The sequence below is a fragment of the Bubalus kerabau genome, chromosome 1, assembly GCF_029407905.1.
Source record: "Bubalus kerabau isolate K-KA32 ecotype Philippines breed swamp buffalo chromosome 1, PCC_UOA_SB_1v2, whole genome shotgun sequence".
NCBI lineage: Eukaryota > Metazoa > Chordata > Mammalia > Artiodactyla > Bovidae > Bubalus > Bubalus kerabau.
The window spans coordinates 257,860,274-257,884,767 of record NC_073624.1 but is presented as its reverse complement, the minus strand read 5'-3'; the positions used below and the strand labels follow the sequence as shown (position 1 = coordinate 257,884,767).

General features: G+C 39.0%; 1 protein-coding gene across 19 annotated transcripts in view; it reads left to right on the top strand.

Moving 5' to 3' along the window:
* The window catches only part of MEF2C (myocyte enhancer factor 2C), a 175,735-nt gene extending 151,537 nt beyond the window's left edge, over window positions 1-24,198 (top strand). For 14 of the 19 annotated variants that reach the window (XM_055563815.1, XM_055563806.1, XM_055563897.1 and 11 more), the window contains 4 exons: window positions 11,969-12,141; window positions 14,569-14,698; window positions 15,549-15,684; window positions 22,079-24,198. In XM_055563815.1, coding sequence (XP_055419790.1) covers window positions 11,969-12,141; window positions 14,569-14,698; window positions 15,549-15,684; window positions 22,079-22,400 — 761 coding nt within the window. In that variant the 3' untranslated portion in view covers window positions 22,401-24,198. The remainder of the gene's footprint in view (window positions 1-11,968; window positions 12,142-14,568; window positions 14,699-15,548; window positions 15,685-22,078) is intronic. The other 5 variants (XM_055563905.1, XM_055563911.1, XM_055563933.1 and 2 more) reach the window with 2 other exon arrangements.
* Window positions 24,199-24,494: the final 296 nt, after the last annotated feature.

The window sequence follows — 24,494 nt, the reverse complement described above, 5'->3', positions numbered from 1 at the left end:
TAACAGTTGGATTCTTTTGCAGTATTATGTTAGTTTCAGTTGTTCTGAATAAAAATCCTGAGTGCATTTTCAATTTTACCTTGGGAGTTCACCCAAAACATAAATAAAGATCCAACAGCATTGCTTTATTACTATCTATGCAATTCAGTGACAGTGATATTTTTAACCCAAACCAAGGTTATCTAGATTTATTAAAAGAAAATAAAAATACTGTCCTTTAGTTGGATAACCTACAGCACGTGATAATCAGCCACTGCCAAGAAAATCAGTGTCCACTTCCCAAATACAAGCCCTGGCAGGTTGTAGATCAAGTGGTACCTTGACACCATTCTGTAGAGGCCATGTTGAAATGAGAGGCAGGTGAGAGAAGACAAGTGGGTGTTATAGGCTAAGTCAGGACACCATCTACTTTCAGCCCCTTTGGTTTGAATTAATTCTTAAGGACTTTGATTTCCAGAAGGAAAAACAAAATTTCAAATTGTAACTTCCCCAGAGAGTGTTTCAGCAGATTTTAGAGCCTTTTGTATATCAGTGATTTCTGACCTCACCAATTGGATCCTTTTTATCCCCTTTCTATTGTATTCAGTAAAGCAATGTGAAAATTGGTCTCTTCACTCATATCCCACTGATTTAACCTAAGAGTGTGATTAATAATAAAATTTTGGTCTTTTTAATATTGATTCAAGCAGTTAACATTTCCTCCCTAAATTATGAGTTTTAGTCAAAGTTTGCTTTTTTTCTCTCAGCATTTTTTTTTTCCTCGCACAGTGGTGGTTTCTCTCTTTCCCGCTTTTGGCATCACCATAAGATTTTATTTGGAGATAATACAGAAGCTCTTTTCAAAATCATTAGTGATATGAAACTGCATCAATAGACAGCAGATCCTGGCGGAGGGATGTGGTTAAAAAACCCCTCTTGGAAATCAATGTTTTACCTACCGGGGACTTTTTGGGGCTTCAAGGCTTTCGGCCAAGAGTATAATGTGCTGTTTTTAGACAAACCTTTGCCAGTCTTAAATTTTAGTTAGGCTTATATAGTATGTTTCACTTGAATTTCAGTTCTAAGTGTATAGTCATGAAAGTCTCATATTTGAAAGATCAAATATATTCCTTTAGTTTATGTGAGAGGAAACTCAGGGGCGTCCCTCGTGGCTCAGAGATAAAGAATCTGCCTGTGATGCAGGGGACCCAGGTTCAATCCCTGGATCGGGAGGATCCCCTGAAGAAGGGAATGGCAACGCACTCCAGTATTCTTTCCTGGAGAATCCATGGACAGAGGAGCCTGGCGGGCTATCGTCCATAGAGTTGCAGAGAGTCGTACATGACTGAAGCAACTGAGCAGCACACAAAGGAAACTGTATTGTACCAAAACCTTGTATAAATAGGTTCAATTTGTCATCTGCAGATGTGTTCATTAAGGAGTCACTCAGTTCATTCATTATTGCTCCATTTCAGCTATAGTAACTGAACATAATATCTACTTGGTAACTGTCTTACTAAACACTATGCCTTCCTTTCACAATTTTTTGACCTTAGACTCCACTTACAATCTCTGGTTATGACAAAGAACTGATTTGTTGTATTTGTACTATAAGACGGGGAAAAAAAATCCCTGCTATATTAGGTTATGATGATATAATAATATTATATTATCAGTCACATCCTACTCTTTGTGATCCCATGGACTGTAGTCCACCAGGCTCCTCTGTCTGTGGGATTTTCCAGGCAAGAATACTGGAGTGGGTTGCCATTTCCTCCTCCAGGGGATCTTCCTGACCCAGGAATCAATCGAACCCAAGTCTTCTGCATCTCATGCATTGGCAGGCAAATTCTTTACCACTGAGCCACCTGGGCAGCCCATGGTAATAATAGTAAATCTAAATATGTGGTCAATTTCCCTATTCAAACATGATAACATTAATTTACATAAAAATCATGTAAAGGAAACCTTGGGTATTAAGCAGCTTGGAGAAAACTGTAAAATCATGGAGCAAAAGTTTTGCTCATGCAGTAATTTGGGAAAAATAGAGGCAGATATTCAGAATAATAAAATAACCAAGAAAAATACATGATGTTCGAGTTACTTTAGGGAAGATGTTGTCCTTGGAAAGTCGGCGAATCCCCACATTGCAGGATTGTGGTGAAAAGTAAATGAGATCTTCAATACAAGGCAGCATTGAGCACGCTTTCTGCCCTAGAGTAAGTGCTTGTTAAAAAATGTTGGCTCTTGTTAGTATTACAATTATCTATATTCTTGACTTCCTAAGCAAAAAATAAAGCTTGGTTTAATCTAGTCCCAGTAATATTTATGAAATGTGCAGGGTGTGAGTAGTGCTCTACTAGGCTTCACCAAGACAGATGCCTGCCACGGCCCCTACCCTAGACGGTGGGAGTAGAGAGGAGACATTAATAAATCCCAGGCAGAAAGGGAGCACAGTGCAGTGCAGTGCAACACGTTTCGCTCGAACATTATCATCTTCTGATGTGTTTGCAGCAGTTGTGTAAATGTTAAAACCACAAGTAATTATTCTTTCTCTTCTGTCACGTTCTCTCTAATTTGAACTGTCTCAATATTTTTGTTTAGAAAAATGACTGAAAGAATGAGCAATTGTGTCAATAATGAAGACACCCCCTCATTTTTTAGCAAAGAGACAGCCCCCAAATCGCAAGAAGTGAACAATTAAGTGAGTCATAAATCTATCTATCATTCATTGTTAAGTGGAACTTTTTTTTTAAGATAGCAAGGTTCCATCTCATTTTTATGGTGCAACGAAAAACTATCCCTTCAGTAAGACAGTCCTCAGAACAGAACAATATTTTGTGTGTCTTTGTGACCTGGAAACATCAGATTGTCAACTTTTTTCTTATTTGCAAATGGAGCCTTTATTCTGAGAGAAGGGAAGATTCATGGATGCATTCTAAATCTGAAACATCTGGCTTTGGTAATAATGTAGTGGAAGCAGCTTGTGCTTTGGATTCAAATCAAAGCTCTCCCACTTACTGACAAGCCTTAGAAACTCCCGGAACCTCAGTTTCCTCATCTGTCAAAAATCGGGATGAGAATGCCTGACCCACATGACTCTCAGGAAAGAAATGAGAGTGGTCTGCCAACACAAACCTGCTTTATGACACAGACTCCAGTCTTTGGAAGAATAACTTAGTACCCAGTAAAATTTCTTTACTTCTGCCTCACAATCCAGAGGCTACTGTATGTGCTGAATGTTTAAAGTTCTAGTTGCCAGATAGACTGTTAATTTCTCAAAAGATTCTAAACAGAACCAAGAAACATCAAGGACGAGTAGGCTCAATAAGAAATTCATGAAGGTCTGGTTCATCATCAGGGTGACCTAGTCAAGCTGAAGAGCCTAGTCTCTTTTTAGAATGTCTGCTGCCCTCCAACTGGTACAACCAAGAATAGTCTTGGCTTGGGTGTATTCTTGGGGTATTTTTCTAAGAATACACCACAAAAGACACTGAGGTTTCACAGGAGTTTCTTCTCAGTCTGACATTATGCATTATTATATTGTTTCCCTAAGAAACCCCCAGATAGAGTGGAGACTTGATTTTTACTTTTAAGAATCTGTAATCAGGAGTCTTTAGCTGGATAAAAATCAGAAATCTGATTTGCCCCCATTCTGCAGTAGGCATATTGAAATTTTCATTATTCCCAGATTTCTGACCTCTAAATGTTTTGTGGTTGCCTTTTCCCTTAGAGCCATCCCATGAAAAAGATCTCCTTTCCCCTCCAAAAAAAGAAAAAAAAAAAACCTGATTGTGATTTACAACAGCTGGATAACTTATAGTTGCTGTTGCTTTTAACAGCGTTTCAAGCATTCAGGGCAAAGTGAATGTAAGACTGAAGACTAGAAGGTCATAATTTTTTCCACTAAAAACTATTTTAGGTGTCTTTCTTAGAGTAGAGCAGTGGGTTATATGAGCCAGTTTACTGTTTACAATTAAAATTACATGAAAAGACGTAGGTTTATTTGCGACACAAAACAATGTCCTGACGTTGGAAACTAACTTAAAACTTTTTAAAGGTCAAATATAAAATTAACTGATAGTAGTGAACATTATTGGGCTTCCCTAATAGCCAGTTGGTAAAGAATCCGCCTGCAATGCAGGAGACCCCAGTTTGATTCCTGGGTCAGGAAGATCTGCTGGAGAAGGGATAGGCTACCCACTCCAGTATTCTTGGGCTTCCCTTGTGACTCAGCTGGTAAAGAATCCAGCTGCTATACAGGATACCTGGGTTCGATTCTTGGGTTGAGAAGATCCCCTGAAGAAGGGAGAGGCTACCCACTGCAGTATTCTGGCCTGGATAATTCCATGGGGTCACAAAGAGTCAGACATGACTGAGCAACTTTCACTTCAGTGAACATTATTATATATGTAACATCTTTAGTTTAACAAGATTGTATGCCGTAAATGTTTTCAGAATTGTTGAAAGAAAAAAAAAAAAAAGAAACCTAAGTGGGAAAAACATTTGGCTGAAGTAAAAACAGAAAATCAATACATCAGAGGTTTAGCTCTATGTTCAACTTAATGTTTTCCTGTGGCGGTCTGCTCCAAATTCCCCAAAATAAAATACCATTAACAAAGTACTAAACAAAGTAATTTCTATAACCTATATATTAGAAATTCTTTTTTAGATACCTAATAGTGGATACTATAAGATACTAGACATTTTCCTATCATGTTGAGTGGTTTTGATGATGAAGTTGTTCTCTGAAATAGATGGTCGGTAGGTAAACATCTTTACCCTGTATTACAGGGGAGAAGATTATTGACTAAAATATTTCAGAATCTACCTTTAAAAGCATACTTAATCATGCGCTCAAAATAGCACACTGAAAGTTAAACAGCTTCTCTGGCATTTAGTGTAGCTAAACCCAATATTTCCTATTTGCAAATATTTATTTATCCAGAAGGAGACTAGAAACATGGTTTGGAACGTTGCCCCTTATGTAAGTCCAGTGTCTTTTGAACCAGAATTGCTATTTTTGACGCCCAAGCTGACCATGTTCCACATCACCTCTGACTTAGGAGGCCCCTTTTTAAAAAATATTTGTTTTATTTTGACTCTGCCGGGTCTTCGTTGTGGCCCACGGGATCTTTGTTTCGGCGGGCGAACTCTTGGTTCCAGCATGTGGGATCGAGTGTCCCAACCAGGGATTGGACCCGGGCCCCCTGCGTTGGGAGCATGGCGTGTTAACCTCTGGACCAGCAGGGAAGACCCTTAGGGGCTCCTTTGAGTCTCATGTCCCTGGTCTCCCACTTGGTTTCCTCTCTTCGTGTTCCTGGAATTTTAGGATGAGATTGGATAGAGAAGGGTTTTCAGAGTCTCAGAGTACACCCCCGTTCCGAGGAGCAGGTCTGTGCTGTGCTTCGGAGCGTGGGCTCTGGACACACTGCTGGGTTCAAACCATGGCTTAACCAATTGAAAGCTGTTTGCCGTTGGGCAAGTTACGGGATCTTTCTGTTCTTCAGCTTTCTATTTATGTAACCCAAGGATACTCTTAGCACCTCACAGGGTTGTTGTTATGAGGATGAAAGGTGCTTTATATCCGTGTGTAATAGCCAGCACACTGCATAGGCGCGTGTACTGTTCTGGGTACGTACTGTGGCTGCATGATGTTGTTAATGTTCTTGGTCATTCATACGATATAAAATGCTTGCCGTTGTTAATATTGCGTGGTCGTGTTGGTGATGGCTGCCTTGGGAGAGTACGTGGGAGTCTCTGATTCAGATGACTTTTATGCTTCTCTCACACTAATGAAATCATTGCTTAGCGTGTGAAAAACCAAGGCGCAGTATAGTTAAAGAAACTCTAATGGAGACCTCATGACGAGGAACTGCATTTATCTGCTTAATCCGCCTTTGTCCTCATCGCCCATCTGCCTTGTAAATCTTCCAAGGCTGCTGCTTCACTCAGACCTCATTCCTCATGTCCTCCCTGGCAGATGCATCCTAACTAGCTCCCTCACAACAGTCTCACCCTTTAATGCCTCCTTTCTGCTGCCAGTCTTGCTTTTCTCTCGACACACAGCTAACGATGCCGCTTCCTACTCACAAACAACTTTGGCTGTTCTTTATCTATGGTATAAAGTTTAGTAAAAGTTTAGTATCAAGTCTCCAGTATTAAAGTTAACATGACCCAAGAGGCTTGTGTTAGCCAAGCCTACTTTCCCAGCTTCTGAAAACTGCATCCCCTGAAATGACCTATATTTCGACTTCACAGGAATCCTCATCCTTCTCAAACACAGTCATGACTCTGAGATCTATCATGAATTCCCTCTCTCCAGGAAGCCTCCCTCTGAACCATCTAGTAAAATCCAGTGCACTCTTAATTGCCACCCTTCTACCATTCTTTTTCCTAGGAAAGCATGCAGCCCAACTTTTGGTAGAAAGTTCTGTGTGAGTAAATTGTTACTGAAATTCATCTTGACATAGAGACAACCCGTGGCAGTAGACACTTGTCAGTGTGGAAGAAAAGATCCAGCATCTCCGAGTTTTCTTCTTCATTAGGGGGAAGTTCTACTTTATTTGATTCTGCTGCTTACATTTAACTAAGGTAATGTGCTAGGAAATGATTAACAGGTGCAGCAGATGAAAAAAGAAGCTTCAATTAGCTCTCTATTAACAAATTTAGTAGGTGGGCACTTGCATGATTTTCTGATTTGTATATTATGTGGTTGGTAAGCAGTTTGTCTCAGCGGTGTACTTGGTCATCACCTTAATGTTTGAAATTACCAAGTTACACATTACATTTTCAGTTCTTATCCCATGTTCCCTCATGACTTGTAGTGCCGTTTCTGAATAATTTTAATTTTTCCAGCATAATCGTCTATGTGTTTTGTGAGCATTTGAAACACGTAATAGATGAGTGCTCTGTGTAGTATTAGCCTCTCATTGCGCAGCATTTGGGGGAGAGTGAGTTCAAGGTGGATTAAGGTTGTCTGAAAGGTATCATGAGAGCCCTGAGGCCTTAGCTGATCCTTAAAAATGAATTTTGAGATAAACAGGAAGTCATACACTGCCAGTTACTGACCTGCTAGAGCAAAGACTCAGATGTATTCAGAGGATAGTGAGTTTGGCCATGGCCATTGGAAGTTAGGTTAGATACACAGAGCAGGTCAAACTGTGTCCAGCTCTGAGAGCCAAGCCAGGGCACTGACCCACTAGAGTTAAGTATGATCTGAAAAAGGAACATGAGAGAAGCAGCATTGGAGAAAGATTTTTTTATATAGAACATCTTGGGAGTGTACATTAGCTTTATTATCACACATATGCATGGAAGTTTGCATACAGCTTCAAGGAGCAATCTTCCTGCAGCCCATCGTTGTAAGGCCCGCTGAAAAACCCTTCAACTGGAGACCAGGAACCCAAACAGCAGGTTATGGAAAGACCTAGTCAGATGGCAGTGAAACCTTAATGCAGGATGGTGGCAGTGAAAATGGAAAGAGGCCTTTTTGAAGAAAAATTGACAAGATGTGGTAACTAATTAGATATGGAGTTGAAAGAGGCAGGGGGGAGCAGTCAAAAGATGACAACTTGAGAGACTACAGAAAAGATAGTGCCGATGAAAAAGGTTAACCTTGGTCCGTGAGAACTAGTTTCTGTTTTGTGCTGATTAGTTTTATATGCTTGTATTTATAATTTAAAGTCTAGGAGGAAAAAAATGAAGTGAAAAGACTCATAATGTCTAAGCATCCAAATAGAAAGTTTCAGAACTTCGGGCTCAAAGAGAGCTCCACATTCAGTTGAGCTCTTTGAAACAAGGCAAAGTGTCCTCCTCGCAACATCATCAGCCAGAAATATGTTCTTTGAATTTACAACTTCTTAAAATAGGAGTCAATTAAAAAAAAAAATAAGTAGAGCAAGTGTTTTCAAGTTAACTGGAGAGAAAAAAAAATTTTTCTGCTAACACCACATTTGAAGTTCTGTATATTTACACTAGTTTTAATATAAGTGTTTAGAAATTTGTAACCCAGCGAGGTGGCTTCTATTATCCTTGATACAGATTACATCGTGAATGCTCAAATTGTTTTATGTGAAACAATATTTTTCATCAAATGAAACTATAAAACAGGCGAACTCTAAAGTTGGTCTGCTCTTCATTTTCTTATAATCTGTAATCAGGAAATCCATTCACTCGTGCTTTATAATTTTTGTGCTTTTAAGTGGTCAGGGGAATGTGACATCTGCATGCAGCCCCATCCAAATTGATCATCGTCCCAGGCAAAGGGTAATTTTCAAACGTAGCATGAAGAGAGGTGGAATCTATATCTCAGAAGTTTATTGAAGGGTAGCATTTCCCACCTCCCGACCCTGACTTTGAAAGAGACCATTCCGTTGGGTGAATTTATCTTAAGGTAAGACAGCAGCCTCAACAGAAGGCCACAGCACCCGGAGTGAGGAGGAGGCCACAGTTTCCGAGCCGGTTTAAATGCAGGCTCTTCTTAGCAGTAAACCGCACGAATGTATTCATCACTGATTTTCAAATGATAGGTTTCTATATCACTGGTTTAGGATCCACAGCCTCGCATTCCTGAATCTATATTATGCCAAAAGAATAACAACTTGGTGGCTGGAAACAGAAATGGTTATTATATGGCTCCAAAATGCTAGCTGGCACAATATGCTAAAAACAGCAGAAATTCACCGGTAAAAGGCAGAATTTATTTGTTCTCAAAAATAACTTTTATGCTCTAAAAATATGAATTTAAGAAGTGTCATCGTGGTTCAAAATATTTTACCTTCAGTATGTAAACACCTTAAAATATGTGACTAATCTTCTAAAATGGCATAATTTCCAAACAAGAGGAAATATTCCAAGAGGAAAAATAGAATGCTTTTCAAATCTTTTTTTTTTTAAGTTTTAAGGCATTTATTAGGTGAAAACCTAAAATATATGTTTGCTTTTTATCTCCCCCCCCCACCCCCCACCTACTGCTGCCCCAAATCATTGTTTAAAATGTGGGCAAAAGGCTTTGTTGGAATTTCTCAGAACTCACTCTAGAAAAAAATTTTTTTTTCTTAATAAAAAAAAAGCTTTTCTCAGAGCCTTCGTGCAGCATTTCCATTTTCGCACACTGGCCCAGTGCTCGTCATATCACAGGACAACACATTTCATAAAGCGGTTTTACTTCCTTTTAGCAAAATAACTCCTCCATGCAAACCAGTATCGGCATCTACCAAGCCTGGGTTTTAGTTTCTTCTGATCTGTTCAAGCTTCATTGCACTGCTTAACTGACTTTTTTTTCCCCCCTTTCTTTTGAAATTACCCAGCTAATTTTCCATTTGATTGTTTATTTAAACCAGATCTCACACAGGCTTAATAGATAAGTGACATAGGCATTCAGCGTATCTGTCAGTCTGAGCTTCGGCTGACAGGAAAGAAGAGTGCAAACTTTGTCTCGGTTTTCTCACTCCATTTTTATCCCATGGAATCTATTAATTAAAATGAAAGCCCTAGCATAGTCACAATAATGATTCAGTAAGACACATTAAATATAAAAGTCCTCTGAGCATTCTGTCTTACCAAGTGTCTTTCTACGTGAACATACCCTCTGTATTTCTAGCCAAAAAAGGTAAATATGTTTGTTCCTTGTAATCACTTTTGCCACAGAAAACTGTGCAAATTTCTTCTCAGCTTTTGGCATCATTAGTTGGCTTCAGAGAATATAGCTAATTTTCTTGAAGTTTTATTACAGAAGAGCAGCTTATATACAAATTCAACCAACATTTCTTAAGCAGCTACTTTATACTTGATACATTTTGCCAGGAGGGGATTGTTTGTTTTATTTTGTGGGTTTTTTCCTCCAGTAAGGTGGAGGATGTTATGCATAATCCAATTGACAGATTTAATCTTGTAGTTATTTGTTATACATTCAGCCTGTTTATTCATGCATAAAATAAGACAAGTAAAATGAAAGGGATATGAAGAATCAGTATGCTCTAAACATTATTAAAGTTGTGTGTGTGCATGCTCAGTCATATCCGACTCTTGGCAACCCCATGAACTGTAGCCTGCCAGGCTCCTCTGTCCATGGGATTTCCCAAGCAAGAATACTGGAGTGGGGTGCCATGCCCTCCTCCAGGGGATCTTCCTGACCCAGGGATCGAAACCTCTCCTGCATCTCCTGCATTGGCGGGCAGATTCTTTACCACTGCGCTACTTGGGAAGCCAAAACAGTGTACTTCAAATAGATTCTAATTCAAAAGATGTGCCCAAAAATATCTCCTGAAATATACTGGGGCTTTGCCTTCCTAATTCCTCACTGTATCTTGGGTCATCACAGAAATTTCCAGACTGGATCACACTATCAGGCCTTCCTAAATAGGACTCTTTAGCATTGTCCCCTTAAGGGCCTGTGTTCCCTCTGCTCTGCAGCCTTCAGGGGTCTGCATTTCCACCATTTAAAACCAAGACACATTAGCCTGGAATTCACAGGCTAACCTCCAGTGGGCTCCAGAGCCCAGCCCTCCATATTCCTTCAGAACCTCTGCCTCTTCTCTCATGGGTTCCCTTCTCACCGGGATCCTCACAGAGTCTCTGGCCGTCCTATGTAAATTGCTACCGTGGCCCTTTGCTAGTGCCCAGTCACAAGACCAGAGATCTTTTTGTCTCCTCTGTTTTTTCAGGACCCACATCAGTTCTTGCCTCTTCTGTGAATCTCGTTCGGATAATCTCTTCCCTGCTGGGAACCCAGTGGCCCTTAATCTGGATTCCTCTGTGGCACCTCCCCCCAGGCTGCCTCGTCTTGGTGTGTACATCTCGTACACGTCCATATCGGATTGCCACAAAGGACCGCAAGGGCCTTGGAGGACCGGGGCCTTGTCTCTGCTGCCCCACAGAGTAGCACACGGTTATCATTCGTCCTGGGGTCATAGGTGCTGGGGTTTTGCCATAATGATAATGATGACAGCAACCATGAGGTTTGACTGTCTCCTTTAGAGAGCCCCAGAAAACAGCTGTCTGGGTTTCCAGCAAGGGTTGTTGAATTGGCCTGGGTGGTTTCTCCGATTCTCCAGTCAGAGACGGTGGAGGAAACAGGGACTTCCGGTTCAGCTCAGGTTGCATCAGCTGCCTCTGCACCTCTGCCAGTCACGGGCCAGTGTATTTTGAGTTCTGAGAAATGGACACCTTCAGATAGCCGTTTGTCTGCTAATGGGAGGGGGAGAACTAAACATCAGAGACCCAAGAAAAACCTTTCAGGACAGTTCCCACTCGCTGGCTACTCCTGTGCCCGGGGCATCAGCCCTTTAGTGGAGGCCTTACCCCCTCCTTTCAGCTCCTGAGGAGGAGGCCTGCTTTCTGAAGTTCTCCGTGAGCAAGAGAGCAGGGCTTCAGGTTCGTCCACTGAGCCTCGTGAGGGAAGCAGACCAGAGAGAAAAAAGCCATAGGGAGAAATCGCTCAGAGAAAAGGGGAACTGAAGAGCAAAGCGTGTGAGAGGCTGCTACGCCTCCCGCATGTCCTAGAAACTATAGCCTCGCTGGTGTGTCCTTTCTTTGCTTAAGGACACACAGACACACAAAATAAAACCCAAATCGTTGAACCGAAAGAGTGAGTCATGCCAGCCAGGCCTCCGCTGAGCTAGTCAATTAAAGTTCAAGACCAATTCGGTGCTTTTCTTAGGCCCTGAAAGACTGTCTGACTTTCCTCCCAACTTTTTTCTAATAGAAAAAAAATAAATAAATAAAAGTATATGCTGGCTTCCGGACAAGTTGATGTCTCTTAGGTTTCTTCTCATTAGGAGTTTTTGATCTTCCTTCAGCGGCATTTTAAAGAACTGATTGGGTTACTCCTGAGGAGGTTGTCAGTCATCCTGTGAACTTTCCATGTACGTTATTGTCTCACCCTGTTAATGCTTTCTTCATCGTCTCATGTAGTGTATGCTCTAGAAACATTTTGTGAGTCCGGATTTTTTGTTTCCTGAGTGCTCTCATTGTTTTCTTTTAACAGGGAACGGGTATGGCAATCCCCGAAACTCACCAGGTCTGCTGGTCTCACCTGGTAACTTGAACAAGAATATGCAAGCGAAATCTCCTCCCCCCATGAATTTAGGGATGAATAACCGTAAACCAGACCTCCGAGTTCTTATTCCACCAGGCAGCAAGAATACGATGCCATCCGTGGTAATGTGAAATTCCATGTTAAATAAATGTTGATAATGTTTTGTATACGTTTTTTGTATTTGTCTGACTTGATGGGTTACTTCCATGTTCCCAGAAAATCAACATGTCAGTGCTGTTGCTGCAGCCCTGTTTGGATTTAGCTCTTATTTCTGGCAACTGGTTTGCATTTCCCTCTTCCATGGGAAAAAAAAAAAAAGAACCAACATCTAATAAACTCCATTATCGGGCTGGTGTTCTGGGGCAAAGAAAACATTTCCTTTTAAGGCCCCCAATTTATAATTAGAAAAAAAATCATTACCTAGTACTCTGCTTATGGGATGTATGATTTGACCAATGGTAGAACCAAACTCACAGAGTGAGGTATTTCATAAGATTTTTACAGGATTGAACTAAATAAGTATGCTCTTAAGGTGCTGACAGTGAAAAATCTTTTTCATAATTTCTAAATGAACTCTCTCCCGTTAATTGGCATTTCTTCTCTTAGGTATATTGCAGTGATAATGTTTAATACATCACATGCCTGTGCAGTGCCTCAGTTCTCCTTTCCAAATATGTGTTTAATGCCAGTAATTACCTCTCAAAAACAAATTGTCTTAAAATTCTAGGCAATTGAGAACAAAGGTTATATTTTCCATCAAAAAAAAAAAAGTTGTGGCACTTATAAGAATAAATATGAAATATAAATAATATCCCTGGAAGCTATCATTTTTCCTTCTCCTGGGTCTGAAGGACTAAGGTGAAGATAATCCTGTGGGCCCAAATTCAACAACAAAGAGACTCACATCCATGTTCTCCAAATTAGCTTTGCTTAAGAGCGAGAGAACATTTAAAACCAAGATTCAGTAGACAAATTTAGATCATTCTGCAAACACTTTTTTTTTTTTTTCTTTCTCTGCTCTGTGGCAAGCTTCAGGGTAAAATGGTCCTGCAAGCTGATTAGTTTATTATGGCACAGTGCAGATTAATTTTGAATATCAACCCCCCAAAATTCACATAATATGCAACATTCCCTTTGGAAAAGGCTGGGTCTAATAAATAAAACCTCCCACAGGCCATCACCAAGCAGTTTGGGCCACGCATCGCAGGCTGTCTCTATCAGCAGATTGATTCCAAGTGCCTTAAAACTGATGCTTTCCCAGGGATCCCATGAGCTGTGGGTCAGGACTCTGTCAGTACTAGCCACATGCAGTTGCCCCCTTCCTCCAGCAAGCGCACTTGCAAAGTACCATCTTTTTTTTTTTTTTTTTTTTTTTCCTCAAAATGTGGTGGTGAAATAATGAAGGTTGAAACCCTGACCTGTGCTGAAAACTGGATAGATTGTCTTCAGGTTGGAGACAAACCGCTCATTAAAGGAAACAAAGAATATCTTTGTTAAGGAGTTGTCTTGAGAGTCTGGGTTTTAAAGCTGTTTAAACTGTCATGCCTGTCAGAAGATGCTTTTCCTTTTGTTGAAAAGATTTTGCCTAAGTATAAATATTTACAGACACTAATTAATAAAACTCCTTCCCCATGCTCTCAGTCTGAGGATGTCGACCTGCTCTTGGTAAGTGGGGAGGGCACATCCCTTCAGTGCTACGTGCCAGGAAAAACCCAAAGCCGCCGTCAGGCGAGAGGTGGCAGCAGTAACGTGGAGGGATTTGGGGAGTTAGTGTGTGTCAACACTGATTATTTAGAAATCATTTCAAGTATCACTTACAGGTGAAATACCAGGTTATCTGTTTTTCTGTTTTACCCTCTGTAAGTGAAGGCTCATGTTTTCAGTGCATTTTTGGATTTAATTTATAGTACAATTGTAACAAACAAATGTCCTCAGTTATTTAAAGCCACAAACATACTTATTTTTCTAAGAATTAAATTCTCACGATATTTAAGTGTATATGAATTTTTAATCTCCTTGCTCTAAGGAATTAAATATACACGTTAGCTGTTTTACCATCTAGTTTGAGGGAAGTTTTAGAAGAATCTGAAAAAAAAGTGGTCAGAGCACCACCTGCTGGTCAAAACATGGCATGAACCCTCTACCCATCTGCTCTGCTATATGTACAACTGAACATAAAAACCACCGTGGTTGATTTTAATTTTTTTTCAATTTGCATTTGAATAAAAACTGAAACAATGGAAGTACAGTATACATATTTCATCAGTTTTCAACATAGTCTGTTTTTACCCATAATAAAGCTATGGTACTTGTTACTAGTTCAGTTGCCTAGGAGATACTGATGTAATGGGTTACTATGGCAACAGCTGGTCTCTTGAAGGATTGTAAATGATAGGGTTGGCAGAGTTCATAGAGACACATGTTAAATGATTAATTTCATGAGATTTGTACCAAGTTATCGCTTTATGTGCAAAACTAATACTGAAATCTAGTGTTTTTAACTTTAAAAAAAAATCTATTCCATAATATCTTTTTATTTACTTTAAAAGAATCAAAGGATAAATAACTCCCAGTCTGCTCAGTCATTGGCTACCCCAGTGGTTTCCGTAGCAACTCCTACTTTACCAGGACAAGGGATGGGAGGATATCCATCAGCCATTTCAACAACATATGGTACCGGTGAGTAGTTTTGCCATATTCAAATAATACATTAAATACTTTCTATTAAAAAGCAAAACGAAAATGATATTACCTATTACTCTGTTAGGAAGCTTTATTTAATACCTGTGGTGTTCAGATCATTATACCATTACCTATTCATTACTAAGACAAAGTGAATATCCACATGATTCTTTCTTAGTGACCAAAAGTTTTGTTAACCCAACCTGAATTCAACATAGAAAAACAATTTCAAGGAAAATGAGCTGTTTTTTGGGGGGTTTTTTTGATGTAATACTGAAGCTGAAGCTCCAATACTTCGGCCAGAGCTAAGTCATTGGAAAAGACCCTGATGCTGGGAAAGATGGAGGGCTTGGAGGAGAAAGGGGGGACAGAGGATGAGATGATTGGATGGCCTCACCAATTCAATGGGCATGAGTTTGAGCAAACTCTAGTAGATAGTGAAGGACAGGGAAGCCTGGCATGTTAAAATCCATGGGATCACAGAGTCAGACACAACTTAGCGACTGATACAATAGAAAGCTCACTTTCTCAGGATTGTTTAAAAAACGTTTCTAGATCATCAAATACTCGATACCTGCCTGTGATGCCAGATCGTAGTTCTAATAAACTGAAATTGCTTGCTGTACTATGTTGAAGTTTTCATGGAATACTTAATTTTTGGTGCATAGTATATATCTCTTTTGAATTAGAATTGTCCCTAATGTTTTATCTCCCTCCCTGCCCAAATTTTTGTTTAAGCGTATCATTCAATAACAGAATATTTTAAAAATTGAAAACGATTATCCTGTTCTCCATTTGGTAATTTCCAAAGTAAATCTTTTGCCTTCTTCTCTCGTCTTTGCTCTAGAGTACTCTCTGAGTAGTGCAGACCTGTCATCTCTCTCTGGCTTTAACACCGCCAGCGCTCTTCATCTTGGGTCAGTAACTGGCTGGCAGCAGCAGCACCTACACAACATGCCACCGTCCGCCCTCAGCCAGCTGGGGTAAGCAGTGTTACTTCTTTCATAACACACTTTCGTACATGCGTTTTTAAAGTGACAAGTGGCAACCTCTAAGTTTGTGCTCTGATGTCCCTTTAGAGGATGTGAGTTTCTGCCAGATCAAAATCTGAAAGTAATTATCAGGTTAATATCTTTCACATGGCTTAAATATCACTTTCCTTCTTTATGAGGAGGGGGAGCTCTGTGATAACAGGGCATTTTATTTTCCTGTTGTTTTAGGCTGTATTTGTTTCCACTGCTCTCAGTGATAAAGTTCTCTTCAGTTAAGCTTTCACATAGTTAACATGGGACAGAAGAAAACATTTACAGTTACTAGTTCTTTGAATTTTTGCACTATTTCAGAGTTTTTTTGGCTCCCCATAAACCACATAGTTCTTAATGTGATTAGCATAGTTAGCCTTTTACTCAGAGGGTCACCTATTCCACTGATATACAGACCTCATATATTTATACTATAATATAGTTGTGTATTCATAGATATTGTATGAATGTACATATATGTATATGTACACACACACTAATTATTTAAATTTGGGTATAAAAATAGTTTTGGTTGTTTTCTGAAGTCAGAAGGTGTCTGTTTTCCGCCCCCTTGTGGTACTTTTGAGATATGTCTATATTATAGAAATAACTCCTGTCATTTATCAATGGAAAGGTTCAAATCTTAAAAAGCCCTAAATTCACAAATAATACTGCTTGTAAAACCATTAGTTTTATTTTTAAGTTTAAAACATGAACCAAAGACTTGACTTTCAGTTTAAGAACTCCAAAACTTCAGTTAATCTTCAAAAGAAAATACAAGGAGGATATAAAATATTTAAAGATAACCCATTTTTATATGTTAGAAAAATGCTATTTGTTTACCCCACTTTTACCCTTCTGCTTAGCCATTTGGTTAAAATAGTTAGCTAGTTCTATGTTCATATTCTAAGGAGACAATGAGAATAAAATCCTAATTAGAATAAAAATTACTGATTGATATCAGAGCTTCTCTTACCCCTCTCCAGCCCCACTAGCTTTCACATGGAATTGAGTTCACATAGATTAGTGCTCTGGTTGTGGAGTTTATACCACTACATGTGCATTTTCCTCACTAATCACTATTGTTGAAACTCTAACCTAAAAATAAAATAAATTATCTTGACACTGTTGCTCTGCTTCCTTGAAAGATTAACTGTGAAGATATATCACATATTGATCAGCAGCACAATATCTCTTTTTAGGATAACATTTAAATTTTGCTAGAAATGTTTAACTATCCAAATAGACATATATTGCAATAACTTTTTCAGGTAATTACCACTAAGTACATCGTACCAATAGGCATTCTTAAAATCATACACACGGCATTGTACTTCTGTGGTTCAGCAGTAAATCCACCGTTTATTGCTTTTTGTCAAAAGTAAGGGTCCCCGTTCTTATTTTTCCCAAAATTCATCCATTATAGGACTAGCTGTCCTTAGAGATTATCAGTGTCAAAAGTCATATTATTTTCTCTGATATGGCTTTCTTTGTTTTCAGTAACACCTGACAATTTGCATTTTTACATAGAAAATACATGGATTTATGTATTTTAACTACCCTACAATTTTTTAATTCGCTTCTGGGAAGAGAATTTTATTTTATTTTATTTTATTTTATTTTACATGGAAAGAATCTAATTCTCTGCTGCCCTTAACAGCAGCTTCAGTAAATGAGAAAGAGGGGACAGCCCTGGACTAGTGAGGAACTGAATTACAACAGTCGAGGATGAAGCATTTTGTTTAGTTCCGGTTGCTTTCAACACCAGTCCTCATGGTGCACGAGTTGACTCTGAATTTAGTCTATGTGTTTTTATTGCACTTAATCACTTCCCTTATCCCTCAAATAGATACCCCTTCCAGGCCTTCTAATTTTAGCCTGCCTACCTTTCTTCTCTCCTCCCTTCCTTCCTTCCTTCCTTCCTTCCTCAAACCACCCCCCCAACACACACACACACACACGCACGCACACACGCACGCGCGTGCACGCACAGAGTAGTTTTCAGAAGGCGATTCCTTCCGATGTATTAGCCTATGCTCACACAATTAAATCTTAAACTCAAAAACAAAAAAATCCCGTTATAATACTTATGTAAAATAAATTATATGAGCTACCTTTATTCCTTACAACATCAGTCACTTGTTGAAAAATTGATATTTTCCCCAGCCAAACTAGTCTCAAATACTTGTGTGGTGGATTCACATTCTTTCCAGTATATACAGTGTTCAAAGCAGAGTAAAATATCTTTCAGCCCACCAAAGCAGATATTCCCCATAGCCAAGAGGGTCACCACGGTTCTTTCTCAGAATTAAACTATGAAAGAGATCTTCATATTTTGCTCATGGAAATACCTTTAAATCCTCAAAACTATACTGTTAGAACTCTCTAGTATCTGATTTTATCTAAGCAAGTTAGAAAAACAGCATAAACTGACCAGATACAGGGGATAGAGCAGACTAGAAGAAACTTGCCATCAAGGGTTAGCAAAAGTCATTCGCATACTAATATTTGAGAAAATGACCCTCAAATGTTTTGGTGTTTTTCCCCTACCACCTAAAAAAAAGACAACCTATCTTCTAGAAGCATGTCCATCATCATGCTTAACAATGTGAGTATTCAGTACACACTGAGAGATGACTTTAAGATGATTTTTAAAAGGTTAGGTTAAATACAGTTGGATAGTCTAATTTCCAGGTGGGGGCAGTAAGAAATTTGAACAAAGCTCTCCAGTCATGTTTCATTTCTGAACACCATGGGGAAGGTAGGTGTTTTCCCAGCTGGAAGGAAGGCCTCTGCAGTAGCTGGAATCCTACAGCAGGGCTGGATGTGGGAACTTGCATATCTGACTTCTATCTCCCACGCACCTCCTCATCACCCACACATAGGAAGTATCTCACAGTTATTTATATCTATCAAAACTGCATTCTCAAGAACAAGTAGACCAACATGCTTATCTCTGAGTCTAGTATAGCTAAGTGATGTTCAATTCAGTTCACTCACTCAGTCGTGTCCGACTCTTTGTGACCCCATGGACTGTAGCACTCCAGGCTTCCCTGTCTATCACCAACTCCCAGAGCCTACCCAAACTCATGTCCATCGAGTCAGTGATGCCATCCAACCATCTCATCCTCTGTCATCTCCTTCTCCTCTCACCTTCAATCTTTCCCAGCATCAGGGTCTTTTCCAGTGAGTCAGTTCTTCGCATCAGGTGGCCAAAGTATTGGAGTTTCAGCTTCAGCATCAATCCTTCCAGTGAATATTCAGGACTTTAGGATGGACTGGATGGGGACTCTCAAGAGTCTTCTCCAACACCACAGTCCAAAAGCATCAATTCTTTGGTGCTCAGCTTTCTTTATAGTCCAACTCTCACATCCATACATGACTACTGGAAAAGCCATAGCTTTGACTAGACGGACTTTTGTTAACAAAGTAATGTCTCTGCTTTTTAATATGCTGTCTAGGTTGGTCATAGCTTTTCTTCCAAGAAACAAGCATCTTTTAATTTCATGGCTGCAGTCACCATCTGCAGTGATTTTGGAGCCCAAAAAAATAAAGTCTCTCACTGTTTCCGTTATTTCCGCATCTATTTGCCATGAAGTGATGGGACCACATGCCATGATCTTAGTTTTCTGAATGTTGAGTTTTAAGCCAACATTTTCACTCTCCTCTTTCACCTTTATTAAGAGGCTCTTTAGTTCTTCTTCACTTTCTGCCATAAGGGTGGCGTCATCTGCATATCTGAGGTTATTGACATTTCTCCCAGCAATCTTGATTCCAGCTTGTGCTTCATCCAGCCTGGCATTTCACATAATGTACTCTGCATATAAGTTAAATAAGCAGGGTGACAATATACAGCCTTGACGTACTCATTAAGTGGTGTTAATGTTCCTTTTTCTTTTCAAGAACATACTTCTTTGATAATGGAGACTAGGCAATTAAACATCATTCTGTTCTAAATCCCATTGCACAGTATAATGAAGCTGAACCTAAGATATCACTTAGAATTCATTACTGTGAATTCAGTGTCCCCAGAACTACTCAAAATGCTTCATAAATGCTTTCAGTGTCAAATGAAATGCCACCAAGTTTATCTTATCTTGGGAACTAGCCTGTTTGTTTGAAGGAAAGGGTAGACAATAAGTATTGTACTTTTATGAGGAAGAGATATAGCAAAATCTCTACAAGCCAGCTGACTTGAGGAGAAGAGTGAATAAGTAGAAAAAGCAGCTTCCAAAAGCTGTATTAAAGAATTATCATTTCAGTTATGTTTTGCTTAGTTTATTGAGATTAACTGCTTATACTGGTTCAACTTACCAAATATTGTTTTCTAATTTTTCATGTCACCCTGCCTGTGAAGACACAATCTAAATGTCAGAGGGCAGACAAAAGTATTTATTGATATGCCACTTTATTTTCAGACACTTAATTGACATTCATCGTTAAACAGGTGTGTGACTCATAATAGAAGCATTTAATTAAATTTTAGTGAAATAGTCTTTCTCATCCAGAGCCAGGAAAATTCTTTATTCCAGAAATCAAAAGATGATTTCCTCTCACATCAAAATGAATCATTAAGTAACTCTGAACCAAGATAAAATAGTCCACCATTATGTATCCTTTTGAAATACAGGTGCTCCCCCCCCTCATTTCAATATCTTATTTAAAGATTATTTAATTAAAACCCTTAGAGAATTAGTATACTAACAGACAGTATAAAATAAAAGCAATAAATAAATAAAAGTATAAACAGGTGATTGAAAATGACACTCCATGTGGTATCTTGATACAAATGCTAAGACTGCTTTGATTCTGTAATATTTTAAAAGCAAAGGAAAGCAAGCCTTATTAAGGAAACAAACAATTCTCCTTTATGTTATTCTCAACATTAGCTCATCTATTAATAAGAGAAGGAAAGTAATTCTTTGCCAGTAGGTGGTGCTTTTGTATAAAACATCCCTCAAAGATAAATTCGTTTCTAATTTTGTATCTCTTTATATCTTGAACCTGAATTGCATCTCCGAAAAAACCAAGCCCCAAGTTATTCCTCTTTTTCCTCTGAAATATATACCCATTTTCTCACTGCTTACAATGACAGTTTTAGTATTGAGTACCATCTGATTCTCTTCATTGGAAAGTGACCTAGTCACGTGCATGCATAGGTGGGTTTGCTGTCCTTTGTTTTAAATAGGTGTGTCTGTATGGATTATTCTTTACCTCAACTCTCCTCAGAAAAAGAGATTTCTGCTCCCTGTTGACAATATGGGCTACTAACACTGACTCTAGCTGTGAATGTCAGTCCACTTAGAACATAAGAACAATACAAGCATCTTAAAGTTGATGTCAGCAATATTACTATGGTTTATACTGAGCAAAGGCATTGTGATTGCTAGTCTACACCTAAAGGCTTAATACTTTTCCCTTCACAACCTCAAGTATCAAATTCTCCCACGTTTTGGAATAAGGGCAAGTTATGCTGTCCTGAAATTAATGGGGATTGAGGGTTAGAAACACAATAAAACCACAGTAAATCCTTCTTTACAATGTGCATCAACTATTGACAATAATAAATTGAGGAGTGGTCTCCTTAGCATCTTTAGCAGGGAGAGACGAGCAATAGTTTTATTCAGGTAGTTGTGTGTAGTATTTCCATCCCATGTAACTGAGAAAACATGAAGAAAATCAGATTCTCTTACCAGTTTTAGTGGGGTAGGAAGTCTTGAGTGTTTTTAAGCCAGTACTGAAAACTTCCTTCCTTCCCCATTTTTCCCCCTCCCAAGCTTTTCATCAGAAACGGTTATGGGTAGCATTTTATGGATTCTATTTATTTGAAATTTGAATTCGCTTTACTTTTTCTGAAGACTAGGCAACTTAATGTGTGTATTAAAATGAGGGAAACGTTTATATCCCTAGTAAGCAATTTACAGTAATTTTCAAACACAGGCATTAGTAAATCAAAGAAGTCTTAATTCAGAACCTAAACGCTGTATCCTTAACTCTTGGATGATATTTTGGAACTAGTCTGGGGAGAAATTCCAGGGACATAGAAAATGCTTTTTCCAGGGTGTCTTGTTAAAAGCTTCCTGAAGCTGTAACCTGTACATTTAGGGAGACTAGAGGTATCATTCAGAGGCCTGGACCGGTTAAACGCGGTCGTTATCACCGGGCAAATCAACAAAAGCATCCCAATCGCTCGGAGAAGGCGATGCCCCCGAGTGCTTTCAAGCACGCTGGCTCTCCTCCCCTGGGCATGCTCTGATGTCACTGCAAATCTTTAAGCTGATGTTTTATGTAATTGTGAGTTCCTGGGGGCTCCAGGCCTCCTCAGTCTGTAACTGGGTTTCCTTTCCTCCTACAGAGCTTGCACTAGCACTCATTTATCTCAGAGTTCAAATCTCTCCCTGCCTTCTACTCAAAGCCTCAACATCAAGTCAGAACCTGTTTCTCCTCCTAGAGACCGTACCACCACCCCTTCGAGATACCCACAACACACGCGCCACGAGGCGGGGAGATCTCCTGTTGACAGCTTGAGCAGCTGTAGCAGTTCCTACGACGGCAGCGACCGAGAGGATCACCGGAACGAATTCCACTCCCCCATTGGACTCACCAGACCTTCGCCGGACGAAAGGGAAAGTCCCTCAGTCAAGCGCGTGCGACTCTCTGAAGGATGGGCAACATGATCAGATTATTACTTAAGAGTTTTTTTTTTTTTTCTTGCAGTGTGTGTGTGTGCTATACCTTAATGGGGAAGGGGGGTCGATATGCATTATATGTGCTGTGTGTGGAAAAAAAAAAAAAGTCAGGTACTCTGTTTTGTAAAAGTACTTTTAAATTGCCTCAGTGATACAGTATAAAGATAAACAGAAATGCTGAGATAAGCTTAGCACTTGAGTTGTACAACAGAACACTTGTACAAAATAGATTTTAAGGCTAACTTCTTTTCACTGTTGTGCTCCTTTGCAAAATGTATGTTACAATAGATAGTGTCATGTTGCAGGTTCAACGTTATTTACATGTAAATAGACAAAAGGAAACATTTGCCAAAAGCGGCAGATCTTTACTGAAAGAGAGAGCAGCTGTTATGCAACATATAGAAAAGTGTATAGATGTTTTTGGACAGACCCGGCAAAGGGTGGCCACGGTTAAACGTTAGGAACACACCAGGTCACCTAATACCCACCCCGAGAACGCTCACAAACCTGCAGGCACATCCTTGATTGTATGGCACTCATGAAAAAAGGATCGATGACCATTAAAAGAGGACCATACCTATTTTTAAAAAATGTGGAGTTTGAGGGCTAACGTATTTAATTAAATAAATAAATAAATCTGGGTCTGCATCTCTTATTAAATAAAAATATAAAAATATGTACATTACATTTTGCTTATTTTCATATAAAAGGTAAGACAGAGTTTGCAAAGCATTTGTGGCTTTTTGTAGTTTACTTAAGCCAAAATGTGTTTTTTTCCCCCTTGATAGCTTCGCTAATATTTTAAACAGTCCTGTAAAAAAACCAAAAAGGACTTTTTGTATAGAAAGCACTACCCTACCCAAGCCATGAGGAACTCCATGCTTTGCTAACCAAGATAACTGTTTTCTCTTTGTAGAAGTTTTGTTTTTGAAATGTGTATTTCTAATTATATAAAATATTAAGAATCTTTTAAAAAATCTGTGAAATTAACATGCTTGTGTATAGCTTTCTAATATATATAATATTATGGTAATAGCAGAAGTTTTGTTATCTTAATAGCGGGAGGGGGGTATATTTGTGCAGTTGCACATTTGAGTAACTATTTTCTTTCTGTTTTCTTTGACTCTGCATACATTTTATAAGTTCAAGGTCAGCTGTCAAAAGGATAACCTGTGGGATTAGAACATATCACATTGCAACACCCTAAATTGTTTTTAATCCATTAGCAATCTATTGGGTCAACTGACTTCCATTGTATATACTAATTAGTTTCTTTCATGCTATTTTTTGTTTTTGTTTTTGCATTTTTATCAAATGCAGGGCCCCTTTCTGATCTCACCATTTCACCAAGCATCTTGGAATTCAGTAAGTGAATAAATACCCTAAACTTGCCCATATCCTAAATTTTCTGGTTGGTTTTCAGCCTAGAATTTGATAATGCTTTTAAGAAATATGCCCAGAATAGAGAGCTGTGTTGGGGCACATGTCCTGCCAGTATAGCCCTAGAAACAAGTGATATGGAGTTTGCTTGATGCATGAGTTATAAATTCCCACAGAAGAAAAATGTGAAAGACTGGGTGCTAGATAAGAAGGAAGCAGGAAAAGGGATAGTTGCTTCGTCATCCGTTTTTAATTATTTTAACTGACCCTCCACAATCTTGTCAGCAATATAGGACTGTTGAACAATCCCGATGTGTCAGGACCCCCAAATGTCACTTCTGCATAAAGCATGTATGTCATCTATTTTTTCTTCAATAAAGAGATTTAATAGCCATTTCAAGAAATCCCATTAAAGAACCTCTCTATGTCCCTTTTTTTAAAAAAAATAATGATGACTCTTGTCTAATATTCGTCTATAAGGGATTAATTTTCAGACCCTTTAAAAAGTGAGTGCCATTAAAAAAAAAAAGTTGATATATATTGTTTAAAAGAGATTTCAGTCTAGGAATGATATTTCCTTCTCTTGGAATGTGAAGATCTGTCGATTCATCTCCAATCGTACACATTGACATACACAGCAAAGAAGATAAGACAGTAAGATCGACACTGCTATATCAGGTGTAGGACATTTCTGATCCAGTT